At 45.5% G+C, this 16,248-nt stretch overlaps 2 protein-coding genes across 3 annotated transcripts; one reads left to right on the forward strand and one right to left on the reverse strand.

Annotated features, from left to right (window-relative positions):
* The first annotated feature begins 630 nt into the window (after positions 1-630).
* Positions 631-14,801, forward strand: LOC128748743 (rho guanine nucleotide exchange factor 12-like). Of its 2 annotated transcripts, none has more exons than XM_053847706.1 (36): positions 631-1,015; positions 5,169-5,257; positions 5,340-5,438; positions 5,515-5,564; positions 6,224-6,281; positions 6,397-6,584; positions 6,753-6,809; positions 7,109-7,216; positions 7,344-7,442; positions 7,501-7,611; positions 7,677-7,775; positions 7,849-7,891; positions 7,973-8,078; positions 8,155-8,292; positions 8,926-8,958; positions 9,319-9,433; positions 9,501-9,609; positions 9,685-9,921; positions 10,101-10,239; positions 10,300-10,463; positions 10,523-10,669; positions 11,077-11,162; positions 11,361-11,486; positions 11,575-11,689; positions 11,754-11,854; positions 11,925-12,002; positions 12,072-12,147; positions 12,217-12,384; positions 12,842-12,929; positions 13,003-13,086; positions 13,146-13,219; positions 13,279-13,500; positions 13,692-13,859; positions 13,953-14,122; positions 14,185-14,236; positions 14,298-14,801. In XM_053847706.1, the coding sequence occupies exons 1-36, from the start codon at positions 993-995 to the stop codon at positions 14,309-14,311; spliced, it is 3,834 nt and encodes a 1,277-aa protein (XP_053703681.1). In that variant the 5' UTR covers positions 631-992; the 3' UTR covers positions 14,312-14,801. The 2 variants fall into 2 exon arrangements, with proteins under 2 accessions (XP_053703681.1, XP_053703682.1); XM_053847707.1 differs by having other exon boundaries at positions 9,504-9,609.
* On the reverse strand, positions 14,452-16,212 carry LOC128748744 (TLC domain-containing protein 5-like). The gene is made up of 3 exons (XM_053847708.1): positions 16,120-16,212; positions 15,813-16,008; positions 14,452-15,723 (listed from the first exon to the last, which is right to left on the reverse strand). The coding sequence occupies exons 2-3, from the start codon at positions 16,000-16,002 to the stop codon at positions 15,185-15,187; spliced, it is 729 nt and encodes a 242-aa protein (XP_053703683.1). The 5' UTR covers positions 16,003-16,008; positions 16,120-16,212; the 3' UTR covers positions 14,452-15,184.
* Positions 16,213-16,248: the final 36 nt, after the last annotated feature.

Raw genomic sequence — 16,248 nt, forward strand, 5'->3', positions numbered from 1 at the left:
AATTCATAAACATCAAAGGGCAATTGCGTTTTGGTGAACTAGTGAATATTTTTATTTATTTATTAAGATATAAAAAAATATCTATGGTTGATATGAAAAAAACCCGTAAATAATAGTTTTATAAGATAGAAGCAAATAAAATAATAGAGAAGAAAAGACATGTTTAAAAATGTATTTACAGTACAAAAAAAACAAGAAGGTTCATACGCTGTTCAGTAATAGTGAGAAGAAAAAAACACTTTCATGAAATACACTCACAGAAATTATGTATTCTTATAAGACTATTTAATTTCAACTAAATCTATTGAACTCAAGAATCACGAGTATCACACTTTATTTCATGTTATCTTTTCGTTATTTCATTACGGAGAAGGTGCCTTCACTGTCTCTCAGACAGATAAAATTTAACACTTTGACAACGCGAACGACCACTCTGTCAACATAACGACATGAAACAATAATATCACAATTTGATTTTTCTTAAATGTATATGATACTATATTCAAAATATAGGCTTTGGGTTAAAATAATTCCAAAGAGCATTTTTGGCGAGTAATTTTCCAGCGGTGAGTTGAACAGTTTAGAAAGTACCGGACTCCCCTGAACGCCTCTTTCCTCCTGTTATTTTCCTGTGAGTTTGGGGCGGTGGGAGTCAGACGGGACTTCAAAATTCCCTTCTCCATTTCCATCACACCGCCAAGAGAGAACTGCGGCGAATGAAGATATTTAGAGGGATTGGGTGTAGTAAATATCCGGTGAAGCAAAGAAGCCCGTCGTTTCGTTTCGTTTGGTCTAAGAATTTTAGCGACAGTTTTCCGGAGCAGACGGAAGTTTCCCAGAAAGACGATGAAGATATTCTAGCGCTGGAATTGATTTGTGCTTCCAGGACAGGAGACAGCCTTAAATGCGAGGTCATTCTGTGGGAGGAGACATTACTTTGAACAAATTCATGACAATGTTATTTAGATAAAGACTTTGGAAACACTTGCCAAATGCAGTCTACACTCACTGACAGGTAAGAGCTCGAGTTTCATCGATTCTGACCGCAATAAAGACCATTTTTTAAGTCAGAATGCAACATTTGAGTCCCCCACTGACTCGTATATTTGAAGGACCAGTATCAATTTATGCCCTTTGTTTTTCCTCCAAATTCTAAGAACAGAGAGGGATTTGATTGAAATGAAAAGTGTTTTCGTTTAATTCGCCTTTGAAGATACACAATTTCCATATTTAACTGAGGGGAAAAGTTCATATATGTGAGGCAGTCGTTGAGGTGCTGAGCTGCAGCTTTATGTCGCTAACAATTGTCATTCTAAGTTCACTGTTCCACCTCATACAAGCCGAATGTATTCGGAATACCTGCTTGATATTTCTAACTTTTAATAAATTCTTAGCTCAAAAGATTTTTTCTATTACAAGTTCAACTTAAATATTATGGTTTTTTATGTGGAGTTCTTCATGGGACGCAAACATGGAATGAAAATGTTTAATGTATCATTTTAAAATCAGAATCAAACTCAACCTACAAAATACAAAATCCACATGAGGTGAAGGAACATAAATAAGGCTGGCCCATGTGACCATGTGTTATCACAGATGGATCAGGAGGTTGTCTGTTGAGGGGAGTTAAATCCAGCACTAGGACAACACATGAGATTTGGGGAAACGGTTGCCTGAGAGAAGTCGTATGAAGCACTGTGGGGTCGGAAGATCTGGGACATTCCCAAAGTGGGAGTGCTTGGGAGTAAGTCCAGTGAAGGTCAACAAGTGGTGAGCTTGTTCCAGAACTTTCGAGTTTGAGTTGATGTCTCGTGGCTTAGCTCCCTGACCTTTAAGGAACAGGAGTGATGTTCTTAGAGCCGTAGGGATTCAGGAGAAACGAATGTCTGAATCTTCAACCTGAAGATGAAGATGAGACACTTAGAAATCAAAATTATTTTGTGAGTAAATGCTGTAAATCAAACCACATTTGTACATTATTATTTTGACCAGTTTGAACTGTTTTGAACTCAAAACTAGTATCTCCCAGCTGTGTGATATTAATAGTAGTAGTAGTAGTAGTAGTAGTAGATTTTTAGATCAATATTTACAAGAGGAACATGGAGAATTCCACTTTCTAATTGAACATGACCTTGATGAAGACTTTCTATAGCCCACATCATGCCCATCTCTGTTCACTTTCCCTGCATAAAGTTTCCAAAGAGCCTCTGAGCTACAGTGTGATGGTCTGGTTGCTGTGGTAACACCAGTGCATGTGTCTCAGTGAGAGCAGGGTCAACGGTTGCTCGGTGAGCAGAATACAGTTCGCTGGTTCCTTGTTATGTCTGGTGTATTTCCACACGATGTGACATCACACCTGACCTTTGTCGACCTTCGAATTCTCGTGGAACACGAACCCAGATGGACTGAAAGTTTGAAAGTTGTGTCTTCAGAGTGCATGTTGTTGTGAGAGGCAGAGATTACGGCCCACTGCTACGATGTGATATGCGAACACTGCACTCTGGATCAGGAATGTGTCGGTGGGCAGCTGGCTGGTTCATGATGTAACCACAGCAGTCACTTAAAAAGGTTCTGCGTTACAATATTGAACAGATTTTTGAAGCAGCTTCACAGTAAAATCTCGCAATAATATATTACAATTGTAGCCTTGTGTTGTCGATGGTGTTAACTGTCGGCCCTGGTGTTTGGACCTGCAGTGTGCAGCTGGTCGTCTGGATGTTCTGGACTCTTCTGCCCTTTATCACACAACTTTGCTGAGCTCTGCGTTTCCCCACCGCCCACATGCCTCCGTGTGACAAACAGATGCACTCAACACCTCGCTGCAAAAGTGATTCTCGGTGGATGAATGTAATTTGTGTCTCAGTGTCTGCATCTGTCTGTGTTTGGCTCTGCGCATGAGTTTGTGTCATTCAAGAGGAGTGTGTGAGCCTGTCCTGTATGTGTGTTTGATTTCAGACTGCATGTGTGTCCATGTGTCTGTAGTGGGGCTCCAGTGATCCCCAACTTGTACACTGTGTTTCAGGTGACTGTGCACTAGTTGTCTGTGTGTGTGTGTGTCTCAGTGCTGTTTCTTCGTGTGAATGGTCCTGTGTCAGGTGACTTCTCACACTGGTGTCTTTTCTCAGCTTGTGTTTGCCAGCGACTGTGTGTATGCTGTGTTTCAGTCTCTTCCCAGGTGTGTGTGTCGGTCCTTCATTTTCAAGTTGAACATTAAAAATTAGAGCAGGAAGTGACTGAAGTCAGAGTGTGTTAGTGCTTGTGTGTATGTTTGTGTCACTGCAGGCGACAAAGAGTAATTAAATCTTATTCCAGAATGTTCATAATAAGGGTAGATGTGTGTGTGTGTGTGTGTGGAAGCAGGCCGTTTGTTTCTCGGCCCCAGCGGAGCAGAGACCTTGGCTGTTCCGTCTCGGAGGGATCGCCGGGTATTTTTGATCCTCGTTTTGCTACTGTGTTTTCTTTCTGCTGCTTTGAAAGTAGAGAGGAGACAGGCGGTCGTGGCATCAGCGTCACAGACTTAACATTCTCTTTCATCAGAGCTGGAGTGAGAACTTCGCTTCTCTCCTCCACTGATGTTGCTGAACTTTTAATCTCTCCGGAAAGTTCTGATCTGAACTGAAACGTTTCGGTTACGTAACCTCCCTGGAGACTTCTGACGTCACCTGCGGGAACTTTTAGGAAAGCTGAGGCATTGGGACAAAAGTCTGGAGGGAGATGGCTCTCAGGGGGAGCTGTGGTGGAGGTGGGTTGTGAGAGAAAGCCTAGCTTAATAAAACGGTTCTGTTGGAGCTGAAACTGATGGGCTTAAATCGACACCTCACAGACAGTGCTGTGGTTGGTTTTGTGTTCAAAACGGCGGCGGTGGCAGTGAGTTCTGCCCCGTGGCTTCACCGAAAGTACTGATTCTGTGTGAAAATGGCCACTCAGTGAGCAGGATGCTGTCCAGACTGGCTCTTATCAGAACCATGGTTCCTCTAAATGACAGCAAGCACTTTCCTGAACTGATCTTCCTAATCTGTGACATCACATCCTGTGAGTGAATACAGTAATTTAGTTTGTCAGAATGACATAGTAATTATTCATTGTAATGAAACCATGTTTTTAGTGTAATTCGTTTTCACACTCGGGCTGCCATAGTAAAACATAAATAAACATAAATAACAAACATAAATAAAATCACCTCTGGGTGTTTTAGCCTGCATCATTAGCATTAGCATTTATGTTTTCAGAATTTGTAGTACTCTAGTGTCATTTTGTAACATGTTGTTTTTAGTATATTGTTAAGTATGTGGTGTTCCATTTTCTCCCAGGATCCATGATTGTTTTTATGGTTTCGTTTCTTTCATTTTCATGAAAGTGAGCTTTAGCTTTGAAAACTTTTAATGATATTTTTTTTCATTTTCACCGATGTTCATTTTTCATCTACTTGCGATCATGCTGTCGTCTCAAGTCTGGTGGCCTGGCTGTGGCTCAGTTCACTGATCCGCTCTTGACTCCCTTCAACTGTCTTCCTCCCCCCCTCCTCCTTCCTCCGCTTCTTTCCCACCATCAGGAAATGGGAGCTGGGCCAAAATCCGGGTCTGTGTTCCCCTGAATCTGTCCCGCAGAGCTGTCCTGTGCTAAGTCGCTGTGATGCGGGGACCATTGTTGCTGGGCTGGGGGCCTCCATTGTCAGGAGAGGACCAGTCCAAACAAAGTCCTTCTCCGGCTGGGCGGTGGGCTCTGTCGGGGGAGCGGGTGGGGGGAGAAACTGCTGCTATTTATACCCTGAGCATCAGAGTCACCTCCCTGGAGGAAACACCAGATGAGTCACTCCGATTATCTCCCAAAGAGTTGTTTATAATGGTCTTCATTTGTGAACCAAAAGGAAGTGGGGGTCTGGGTCACATGACGCAGCAGCACAATGTAAACAATGACGTCATGAACAGACGAAGAAACATCGATTAGCTGTGTGGTTTTATATTAGAACAGCATGTGCCACGTCAGCGTACCTAGATTAGCCAGCAAGCTTCACTGCACTGTCCTGGCGCTCGCAGTCAGAACCTCAGTGGTCTGACAGACAAACTGGCTGGAATAGATGGCTCGTAGAGGCACCACATTGGTACCGCCTCAGCGAGACCTCAGGGTTTCAGGTAGATTTAACTGGTCTGGATGCTGTCATTTTGCAGGACACCTAATATTCTCAACAAAGATTCCACAGAGAAGAAACAGAAGCATGAAAACGCCATCTTCCTCAAGCATGAGTTCGACCCCACAGGTGACCCTTCCGATGATGAAGAAGATGATGATGATGGATGGCTTGGAAGAATGGATAATGATTCATGTGTGTGTGTCGCCAGGTCTGGTCCAACGCTGTGTGATCATCCAGAGAGATGAAAACGGTTTTGGACTGACAGTGAGCGGAGACAATCCTGTGTTTGTGCAGCTGGTCAAGAAAGGTAAGACACACACACACATTCCACCCACACTGGGCAAACACACACACACACACACACACACTCATCTGTCTTCCAGATGGAGCAGCGATGCGAGCAGGAGTCCAGACAGGCGATCGGATCATCAAGGTGAGAACATTCCGACCAGACCGTCCATCAACTCGGATCAGAACCGGTGCCAGCAGGGCCCATTCCAAACATCTTTGTTGCTAGAACTTTTGGGTTACCTTTCTCATAGAGCCAATAGAAGCTAAATATGTCGCCATGAATAATGACATTTGTATTGAACAGTTCAGTGTTAGCGTGTGCTGACCCCTACTGGGCTGGAGCAGACTGCAGTTTTGCTAGGAAAAGTGGCCACCACTATTATTGGACTGCTGGTCATAATGATATGGCTGCTCAAGATATGTTTTTGCATTTTTAACATTTGTAACTTAAAGATAAGATGATTACAAATGTAAAAACTCAGTGTGTCACTAGATTTTTTTAAAAATTCTATTTGTTTATTCATCATTTTTGTTTATTATCGACAAATAAATTCATAAATTAACAACAACAAACAGCACTATATTACACCCAATTATTAAATTATGAAGTCATTTGTTGAGAACTTTCTGGGCTGTCAGCAACTGAAAATTGAGTTGGGAGTCGATCCAAAGCAGAATGTTGTGTGCGAAGGAATCGCTCACAAAAGGCCTTTTATCATTTATGGGAAATGCGCTGTCCTGGTGACTGCATGTTTGAAAGAGGGGACTGAAGCCCCTCACATGTCGACCTCCTCTGCACAGGTTAACGGCACATTTGTGACTCACTCCAACCACATCGAGGTCGTAAAGCTGATTAAATGTGAGTGAATATTTCTGATGTTGTGCATGTTGTATGGATGTTAATTGAAAATGTATTTTCATCATGAAAATGGATTTACAAGTATTTACTTTTCCTTTGTTTTTTTACTCCCCAGCGGGCTCCTATGTTGCGCTGACGGTGCTGGGCAGACCCCCTGGTCTTCCTCAGATCCCCCTGGAGGAGGAGGAGGGAGAGGAGGAAGTGGAAGAGGAAGAGGGGGAGAAAGGGGAGGAGGACAAGGAAGTGTCCAGTCAGCTCTGTAGAGAGAAGTGCGAGGATGTCCCACCTCCACCAGCTGATGAGGTGAAAACATCTCTCTCCTCTGTCAGTAAAAAATGAACAGAAAGTATAAAGAGAAGAAAGAACTAAAGAGAACAGATCAGTTATGCAGGTTCTCTTTTTTGAGGATGAACCTCCAGAATCATAAGGTTGAGGTTGTTGCTGTGTGTCATGATGCTGGTTTGTGTCCAGGACGAGTCCAACCAGGACGATGAAGACCAAACCTGGACTTCCTGTGCGGACGACTCTGTAAGTAACAATCCGGGTGTATCTGCCCCCGACCCTCATTTGGGAGCTCTGAACACACACAGGCCTAGATCTGGATGGTAGTCAGACTTTGTTTAGTCTCGTCCTTAAATATCTCTTTTTTAACTAAGTAGAAAGCTGATGAAACTCTGAGATGAGAGCTTGGCTCAAGTCCTTGACTCTCAATCTGGAATCTAATCTGGACAGGAAGTCTGCGCTTTTATCAGCAACTCTATAAATAGATCTTGGTGGGGATTTTCCAGAATCCTTCAGCAGACTAAACAGACGCTTGTGTGTATTAGACGTGCGCTGGTTCGATTCCGGAGAGCCCTGGCACCGATGAGAGTCCAAACATCAACCTCCAAGATGGACGTGACTCCTGCCCCGTGCTGGACTCGGAGGATGACGTGGTGAGTCACACGCTTAAACACACCAGAACATTATGACCGCCTGCTTGATTGTAGTGTTTATATGCTGAGTAATGATTGTTATCTGAGGGTGACGACAACCTCAACTACTGACTTGTCACCTCTGCAGGAGTCCAGAGGCCAGTGCATTGTGGGAAACCCCCCCTACCTCCTCCATCCTCAGATCATTGGCGCCGAGGACGATTATTTCGAGTCGCAGCAGGAGCAGGTTAGTCTCGCACCGGTCTTTCAGATGTTGAAGAGTCGGTGATGTAATCCGCGTCCAGATTCCAGGACAAAGCAGCTGCTTCCAGAACATCCACCTGATGAAGACCCGACCCGCTCACCTGGCTGTCTTCCTGCATCATGTTGTCTCACAGTTTGACCCTGCACCGCTGGTACAAACACATGCTCACACACGCATGACTGACGCACGCCGCTGACATCTTTTTCATCTCTCCAGCTGTGTTTTCTCTTCGCCGACCTCCACCTGCAGACCAGCTCCAGAGAAAGTCGTCGGTTCTTCCCAGAGCTTCACAGCCTCTTCCTGGATCGAACTGCTGTGAGCTCCCCCCTCCTCAGACCCACGCTTTTGCTGGACCTTCACTCTTACCTCTCTTTCTTCCGCTTCTCAGAACCTGAAGGTGTTGGTGCCAGAACACATCGCCGCTGAGCTGGGTGAGTCTCAACGTCTTACACACATCAGGGGACAATTGGATCGCAACTAAGTCAGATGATAATATGCGTGTATGGGGACAGAGAAACGCAGGCTGGAGTTGATCCCGGAGGATCAGTGTAAACTCTACACTCAGATGTTGCAGGACTCACTGCTGCCCGACTTAAATAAGAACCTGGAGGACTTCAGGTAAACAGCAATTACACACGTCAGCTCGACAACATCACCTGATGTGGACCTCACTCTCCGTCTCCATGCGTGTCAGACAAAAGCGCAGCATGGGGCTGACCCTGGCCGAGACCGAACTTTCCAAGCTTGACCTGGAGGCCGTGAAAGACGCTGTGACGTCAGAGAGGGAGTGTTGCTGCGCTGAGAACATCTTGTCCAAGATTGAAGACATTCTGTATGACACGCAATTTCCTGAACACTCATACACTGACACGAATACTGGCGCAGTTGCCTCCTCAGTAGTGCATGTAAATCCCAGGCTGCAGTGGGTCACTTTTGAAGTCAACTGGCTATTTGGAAGTGGGTTGAACCACCCTGAAATTGAGTAGGCAGCAAGGTGCCTTGCTGTGAGACAAGACCTGTGACTCAGGTCACCTTGGTATTTTCAAAGTAAAGGGGGTCCTACCCACCTCAAACATATGTACTCTTGCAATAACCCTCATGCACACTCGAACACACGCATGCTTGTATTTCTGTCCTGGTGGGGACATTGTGAGGTTTCTCATTCCCATAACCCTTTCCCCAGCCTCGCACCCAAAATCTAACCAAAACAAATGGCTAACCTTAACCAGGACTCGGAACCAAACTTAAACCTAATCATAATAACACAGTTATTTTGTGATTGATTATTTTAAGTCTTCATCCTCAAATTGAGGCTTAACCTTGTGGGACCCTCACAAGGATAGTGTTTTGTCAAGAATTGGTCCTCACCATGTGGGATTAACAAGCCCACTGACTCACAGTTTAACAGCTACTCACTCAGAGCTTCAGTAGAAGAGTGTCACTAACCCTGAGTTTGCTCTTGCAGGATGGCGTCACCGCCTGCAGAAGAGGAGAAGTGGTAACTTGAATTTTAATTTCAATCTTAAGATCTTTGGATTGAAAAAACATTTTCAAACCACGTGACAGCGCTTATTCACTAGCCGACTCCATGAAAGCCTGAGGGGTTTGCAGGGGAAAGTTGACAAACATCAAGACTCAGCTCCTTCTTCTTTGCTACTTGACAGATGTCAGAGAGGAGTCGCCATTGACTATGATGTTTGCTGCTGATATAGTGATTTGTAGTGTTGTATAGTGAGCGGAGGTGAAGCTTAATAGTAAGGGAGAGAAGAAGAAGCCAGCACCTCTGATGGGGTAATAAAGAAAGTTGACGTCCTGTAGTGAAGTGTGTGTATGTGTGTGTGTGTGTGTGTGTGTACAGCCAAACGATGCAGTACGTCATTCACACTGTCATGAAACATTTGGGAGTGAAGGTGAAGGAGGTTCGTGGCCTGGAGCAAAAGAGACCGAGGATCAACTTCCTGCCTAAAATCAAGGTCTGAATGTCTCGCAGTGGCATCGGCCCTCCTCACTGTGGCGCTATTTCTAATCTTCCTCCATCAGCAGAAGAGCATCAGGCCTGAGAAGGAGGGGGAAGAGAAGGTGAAAAGGCCACGCTTCCCCAGCATCCTCGGTCCTCAACGGCGACTCAGCAGAGTGGACTCGACCTCTGGTGACATTTCATTTTCGTCTGAAAAACCACGGACTGATCATGTAGCTGTACTTCATCCTATGATGATGCCTTCAGGTGCAGTGGGAAAAGCGCTGGAGTTGAACAAACAACGTTCACCGAAGCTTCTCTCTCAGACGGTGATCTCCATCCCGGAGACCAGCGACGCCGGTCTCGGTTCTGGACGGGTCCGTGGGAACCTGCTCAGTGATGGTTCGGACTCCAGTGCGCAACTCTCTCCATTCACCACTTCGCCAACCAACAGCACCCCCAGTGGTCAGACCTCCGACACCAGTGGACAAGACTCTGACCCAAGTGTGTGACGTGGCATGGAAACGTGACATGGATACCTTGTACAAAATTCACTTAACTAGTTTTATTTATTTATTTATTCTTTTATTTCAGTTGAAAAGTTATTCTTGTTGATGCTTTTTTTTAAAAAGAGATATCACTTAAAATTGGAAAATGTTTTTCTTTTCGTCTCTTTTCTCCAGACGTGTCTCCGTTTCCGCACCGATCGACTGATGGTGTTCAGTCAAGTGACTTGAGCGATGGTGGTGTCAACACAGCGGCATCTCAGTTCGACTTCAGTCCCTCAAATGTGGAGCAGCTGCAGGACGAAGAGAACTTCAGGTGGTTTATCACTTACATCATACTTCCAGTCATAAGTGAGTGAAAAAGTCTCTCCCTCAGGGCTGAGTTGTCATGTTCAGCGCCGGCTGACGTCCAGAGCGAGGAGGACGTGGCAGGCGACGTGGAGGGTGAAGACCAGCGACTCAACTGGCAGAGTCTGGTGAGTCGGGACGTCCTGGCGACGCTGACCCCGCGGGAGATAAACCGTCAGGAAGTCATCAACGGTGAGTCAGCAGAAAATGATGGATGACGTCTTCAGACCAGTGACACCGTCTGTCCCCAGAGCTGCTGTACACTGAGCGCGCTCACCTGCGGACGCTGAAGGTGCTGGATCAGGTGTTCTATCAGAGGCTGAGCCGTGACTCTGTGCTGCCCCCGGAGGACATCCGGAGTATATTCATGAACCTGGAGGAGATCGTCCAGCTTCACAGTAAACACAACACATTTACACCAATTGAAACTCAAATTTCTGTTTTAGATATAATACTTAAAATGTGTATTTTTAGATAGATTAAATATGTCATTCCAAATATGCAACACATCAATAAATAACTATATATTTTGTTTTAAATAATTTAAGAATGTACCTAATAATAATAATAATAATAATAATATAATAATAATTGTGAAAATATTCAGCACTGTATCTAGTGAATCATCATGTTTTTATCTAATGTGGTTTTGAACAAATAAAAAAAAGGGTATAAATGTATTAATATAAAATGTTAATTAAAATGGAAAAGAGAAAATTAGCGGTAGAAAACCTGAATTGTCTTTTAGTTAAAGTGAGCAATTATAATTTAAAGGTAATTTTCATAACTGCTCTGTCTCTCACAGTCTCCATCTCAGAACAAATGGCCTCCATCAGGAAGAGAAACGAGACTTTTGTGATCGGTCACATTGGAGATGATCTGCTGTCCTGGGTAGGAATGTTGGTCATTCATATCTTTATGATGCCATTTCACTTATCCGACATGTGGTGATGGAAAACGTCTTGGTTTTTCCACTGGCCAATAAATTGTTGAAGCTACTGGGAGTGTGTAGAGCCGAAAACTTTCTGTTCTTCCTATTCTCGAACTTTGGGCAAAAATGGGTTGAATGCCTCAATGTGTCGACTTCAGTTTGGTGGCGACGAGGAGGAGAAGATCATCAAAGCGGTTGGAACGTTCTGCAGCAACCAGCCGTCGGCCCTGGAGTTCATCAAGAGCCGAAAGAAGAAAGACCCAAGGTTCTGCCTCTTCATGCAGGTCAGATGTGAACACAACGCAAATGTCTTTTTGGTGACATAAAACACCCCTAATATGGATCCCTGAGGAACACCGTGGTGTTGTGCAGGAGGCCGAGAGGAACCGTTTGTGTCGCAGATTGCAGCTGAAGGATATCATCCCGGTGGTGATGCAGAGGTTCACCAAATACCCACTTCTGCTGGAGAACATCGCCAAGTACTCTGGTACTGACCTGGAAAACTCTGAGAAGGGAAGGGCAGGTTTAAGCAGTGGTGTTTCTGTTCTCAGATGACGGAGAGGAAAAGGAGAAGGTGAAGAAAGCTCTGGAATGTTGCAAGAAGATCCTGAACAATGTCAACCAGGCGGTGAAGGAGGCTGAGATCAGACAGGTGAACCTACAAGACACCATTTTGTCCAAACCTTCCCATTGAATTCCTTCTTTATGAATCATCCCCACAGAAGTTGGAAGATTACCAGAAACGGCTGGACATATCATCGCTGAAGCAAAGTGAAAATCCTCTGATTCTGGAGCTGAAGGTGGAGAAACTGACACTGCATGTCACCTGACAACAAAGAAAATGCCAATTGTATCTCTCTTTGCTGCAGAATCTGGACCTGAGAACAAGGAGGCTGGTTCACGAGGGCCCGCTCACTTGGAAGGTCAACAAAGACAAGACGATCGGTGCGACGCCACCATCCTTCCCACTCACGATCCTCCCTCCGCTGATGCTGTTTTGCTTTGTGACTTTAGAGCTCTACACCATCCTGCTAGAGGACGTGCTGGTTCTGCTGCAGAAGCAGGACGAGCGTCTGGTGCTCAAGCTTCATGGGAAGAACGTGGTCAACGTGGCCGACACCAAACACATCTTCAGCCCTGTCATCAAGCTTAACACCGTGTTGGTCCGTTCAGTCGCTACCAGTGAGTGCAAATTCTGAGGATACGAATGGCACTGTGAGGTCCAGTCAGAGCTGAAGAAATGTTCCAGTAGCCGTTTACTGAAGTTAAATTAAATAAGAAGCAACACGGTGTTGCTTGTAAAAGGGCACATGCTTCAAATATGAATAGCGTTTTTTTTTTTTTTTTCAAAAAACATGAATTTTAAAGGTTATTGTTTTGTATTTGGTTGTGCAACTATTATCATTTTAATAATTATCATCAATGAAAAAAGCAAAAATTAACATTTTATCAATTTTAATTTTACACCTGTTTTCAAAACTCATATAATTGCACATATTTCACAGTATTTTTCCATCAATTAATCCCAGTAGAAACTGGATTAATACAAAATAAATGCCACAGTAAAGTTATGTAAGAAGAAAGACATTAATTTGAATGTCCTTTTTTCATATCTTTGCCTTTTCTTGGTGTCTTCCAGACAACAAGTCGTTCTTTGTTTTGTCCATGTCGGAGAATGGTGCTCAGATCTACGAGCTAACGGCTCAGTCTGTCTCCGATCAGAGAACGTGAGTTTTCAGACACCAACGCACCAACTAGTGACGTTGCTTACATTCTGCTATTGCTCCCATTGTCCAACAGGTGGCAGCGTCTGATCACGCAGTGCGCTGATGCCATGAAGGCCAAGCCTCACAGCGAAAACACGCCCTCTGCTGGTCGATCGCAGTGAGTCTGCGTGTCCCCTGTTGTCTCTTTGTTTGTTGATGGTTGTGTTGGTTTGTCAGAGCGGAGCAAGCGGCCATCGACATCATCGAGTCTGAGACGTCGGATGCGAGCAAAGACGACGCAGCGTCAGAAGGTGGGACAGTTTTGAGTTTGGTGCTTGCAACTTTACTACAACAGCCTCTCGTCGTCCAGACGCTCTCCCTCCTCCGGTGGCTCTGAACCCGTTCGACGGTCTGCGGTCAGAAGATGAGGCAGAGGAGGAAGTGGATGAAGCGGAGCTGGAGGCCTTTCTGGACGGTCAGCTGGCGGACACGCTGCCGTTCCTGCAGGAGAGATCTCGCCGTGCAGTCGCTCTGGAAAACCCAGACTCTTTCTGTTACCCTGAATCCAAAGCAGAAGAAGCCCTGAGGACGTGTAGGTGGCCACGTTCCCTTCCCATGACTGTTGCGCTGATGCCGATGCTCTTATCCGAGTCTGAGACAGACGACTGACTTCATATCTTAATCCGTGTCCAGTACCTCACCATCTATGTACTATGTACTACCCTGAGTCTAAGGGTCAGGAGTAGCTAGCAGACTCCTAATGGCTTCTCTATGGTGTGACAGTGCTGATGCTGAAGGACGTCCTCTTCAGTCACATGATCAGTAGGGACCAAGAGAAGACGGTGGACCAGGAAGAGAACAAGACCACTGAAGGACCTGAAGCGCCACCTGCTGGCACTGATGAGGATCAGGCTTATTTACAGCAGGATGATGCTGAGATGGACAGTTGTGGTGAGGACTCTTGGCTCTCTGCTCTCTATCCTCTGGACTTGCCCCTCATGCTGCCTTCCTCTCCTGGGTTCTGACCTGTTCCTCATCCAACAGTAGTTCAGGACCCGTCTGCTGGTTCTGATGACGACTGCGGAGGAGATGTCGGCATCGATATGAGGAAACTTCTTTCATCGTCCTCGCAGACCGACGGAGGAGGCCCAGACCTGAGCCGCCAATTGATGACTCACCTGCGCCTCCTGCAGGCCGACCTGCAGTACCTGAAGGTTCCAACTTTTCTAAATCATTCTAAAGCTACATATATATATAAACTGTCTTTTTCTTCCAGGAAGTGGAGGCGAAGTACATCGAGCTGCAGCAGAAACTCACTCCCAACGGCGGTGAGTGTGTCAATTTATTACCTATAACAATGTGATTTTGAGGTTTCTGATTGTCATTTAGACGGAATTCACTGATGGTGATGACCCCTCACCTTTGACCTTAACCTGTGCTGTCTGATGATGAGCAAGGACATCAGGAAGTGAGAACACTGGAGGAGAGACGCTGAATAAAAGGATTCATTCTTGAGCTGCTGTTCACAAAAACATTCAGATACATGGTCATCGTGAGCGTTCGCACGTGGGTTTTAATGTATTGAACTGTATTTATTGTTTTAACTCTCACAACAGCTGTTATTTTCCTGCTCCACACCAATACACATTTTATTCTGTGTAAATGATAGATTTTAACATTGTTAATGTGGTTAAACCTTCTGTCAAGCCAAATATTTTAGCTGACATTGTCGTGACACCATTCGCCCTGTTATTACTTTACTTCCCTGCACACTTTCATCCAAAGTATGAAGTTCATGTTGTAATAATTAAAAGTGCAGTAAAACTGTTAATGAAAAAAAAAACTTTAATTCTGATGCTTGACATGTCTCAGTAAACGTCTCTGAAAGAGAAATAAAAATCGGTTTCCACTTTATTGGCATGCTCACAACCCACCTCCACACCGGCCCATGCCTGTCTCATAGTCACAACAACAGTGTGACTCATGTTTCATCCATCCGTATGACCCACCTAAAACTTAACACTTTACCCAGAAACCTTTTGTGGAGTGTACAACCCACCTCCACCTGGGCTCCTCTCATACAGTCCTCCTCCACCCGTCTCATTTTAAGGACCTTTGTGATGTGTCTTCTGCCACTGCTCAACACATTTGCGAACTTTTGAGTGCAGCAACTACACATCGGAACGCTGTGTCGCCAATTGAGCATCTATTGTTTTGGCAGGAAGATGGGCTGTAGATGAAAAGCGAAGATTGTGGCGTAAGAAAGTGTAGAGGTTCTACTCTTTACTGTGGTTCCCAAGACTTGGAGACTCCTCCTTGAGATTGTGGTTCTCCTGCCACTTCCTGTACTTGGCTCGACTCTTCCTGTATCCGAATCTGCCGATGTCCACCATGAAGACCCAGGCCAGCGTGTACATCACCACCCCACCGAGCTTCATCACCAGTGTCGTCCTAGGAGATGTGAGCTCACAGTAGAACATGGCGGTTCCAACGCCGACACGAACCGTAGCGAACAGGGTGATGAAGAGAAGGTCTACGACATCGCCGAGCAGGCTGTCGTAGAGCCCCTCCTTCCTCAGGAACCAGCGGATCTGTAGAAGCGGGTTGGTGATCTCGCTGCCAAAGATCACAGCGCAAGTTTCGCAGCCTGAGACGCCCATGAGCAAGGCGAGGAGGATCCCGACGATGCTGGCGGCATGGTGAGCCAGCATGAGCGGGCCCTCCGTGCGGTAGCAAACACACCAGCCCATGTCGAAGAAGAAGTAACCGAGGCAGACGGCAAGGACGGTGACCTGGGCGTCTGTGTTCTCAGACCCTGGAATACAGAGGAGGCGGGACAGGATTCATATTGACCTGGAAGAGTCTATGAATTAACAGCCAAATTACAAGCTCATTGTCAGTGACCTGCATGGGTGAGCGGCCAGGGTCCATCTATAAAGATGACGTACGCCGTCAGAAGCACGATCACCACCCCGTGAGACAGAGTCACCAGTCGACAGCTCCACTCAGGTCCTCGGGAGACAAACAGGCAGCAGAAGAAGAGGTAGAGGCTCGACCAGCCCAGCAGGCTGCTGAAGATCTCCAGGAGCATCATCAGAACCTGCACACAGCCGAGCAAATTTTTACCCTCTATTTAATGCATTATTCATCATTGTTGTGACTCTTCAATGACTTAGTTATCCTAAGTTGAATGAATTCTCTCTTCACTCACCTGGTGTCGGCCCAGACTCAGAAAACCAGAAGAAAAGGTCTCCAGCCGTCGTCCTCGTCCTCCATCCTCAGTCCAGATTTGAAGTTGAATAGGAAGTTGCTGCTGCAGACGCTCAGTGGATCCTGGATC

The sequence above is a fragment of the Synchiropus splendidus genome, chromosome 17 (assembly GCF_027744825.2).
Source record: "Synchiropus splendidus isolate RoL2022-P1 chromosome 17, RoL_Sspl_1.0, whole genome shotgun sequence".
Lineage (NCBI taxonomy): Eukaryota > Metazoa > Chordata > Actinopteri > Syngnathiformes > Callionymidae > Synchiropus > Synchiropus splendidus.

What these genes read in the sequence shown, in the direction of transcription:
- LOC128748744 (XM_053847708.1), bottom strand. Translation starts at nt 16,002, where the DNA reads ATGATGCTCCTGGAGATCTTCAGCAGCCTGCTGGGCTGGTCGAGCCTC. An exon ending in CTGGCCGCTCACCCATGCAG is followed by an intron (nt 15,724 to 15,812) that starts GTCACTGACAAT and finishes TCTGTATTCCAG; the next exon opens with GGTCTGAGAACACAGACGCC.
- LOC128748743 (XM_053847706.1), top strand. Translation starts at nt 993, where the DNA reads ATGCAGTCTACACTCACTGACAG. An exon ending in AGTTTGACCCTGCACCGCTG is followed by an intron (nt 7,612 to 7,676) that starts GTACAAACACAT and finishes TCATCTCTCCAG; the next exon opens with CTGTGTTTTCTCTTCGCCGA. An exon ending in GAACATCGCCAAGTACTCTG is followed by an intron (nt 11,690 to 11,753) that starts GTACTGACCTGG and finishes TTCTGTTCTCAG; the next exon opens with ATGACGGAGAGGAAAAGGAG.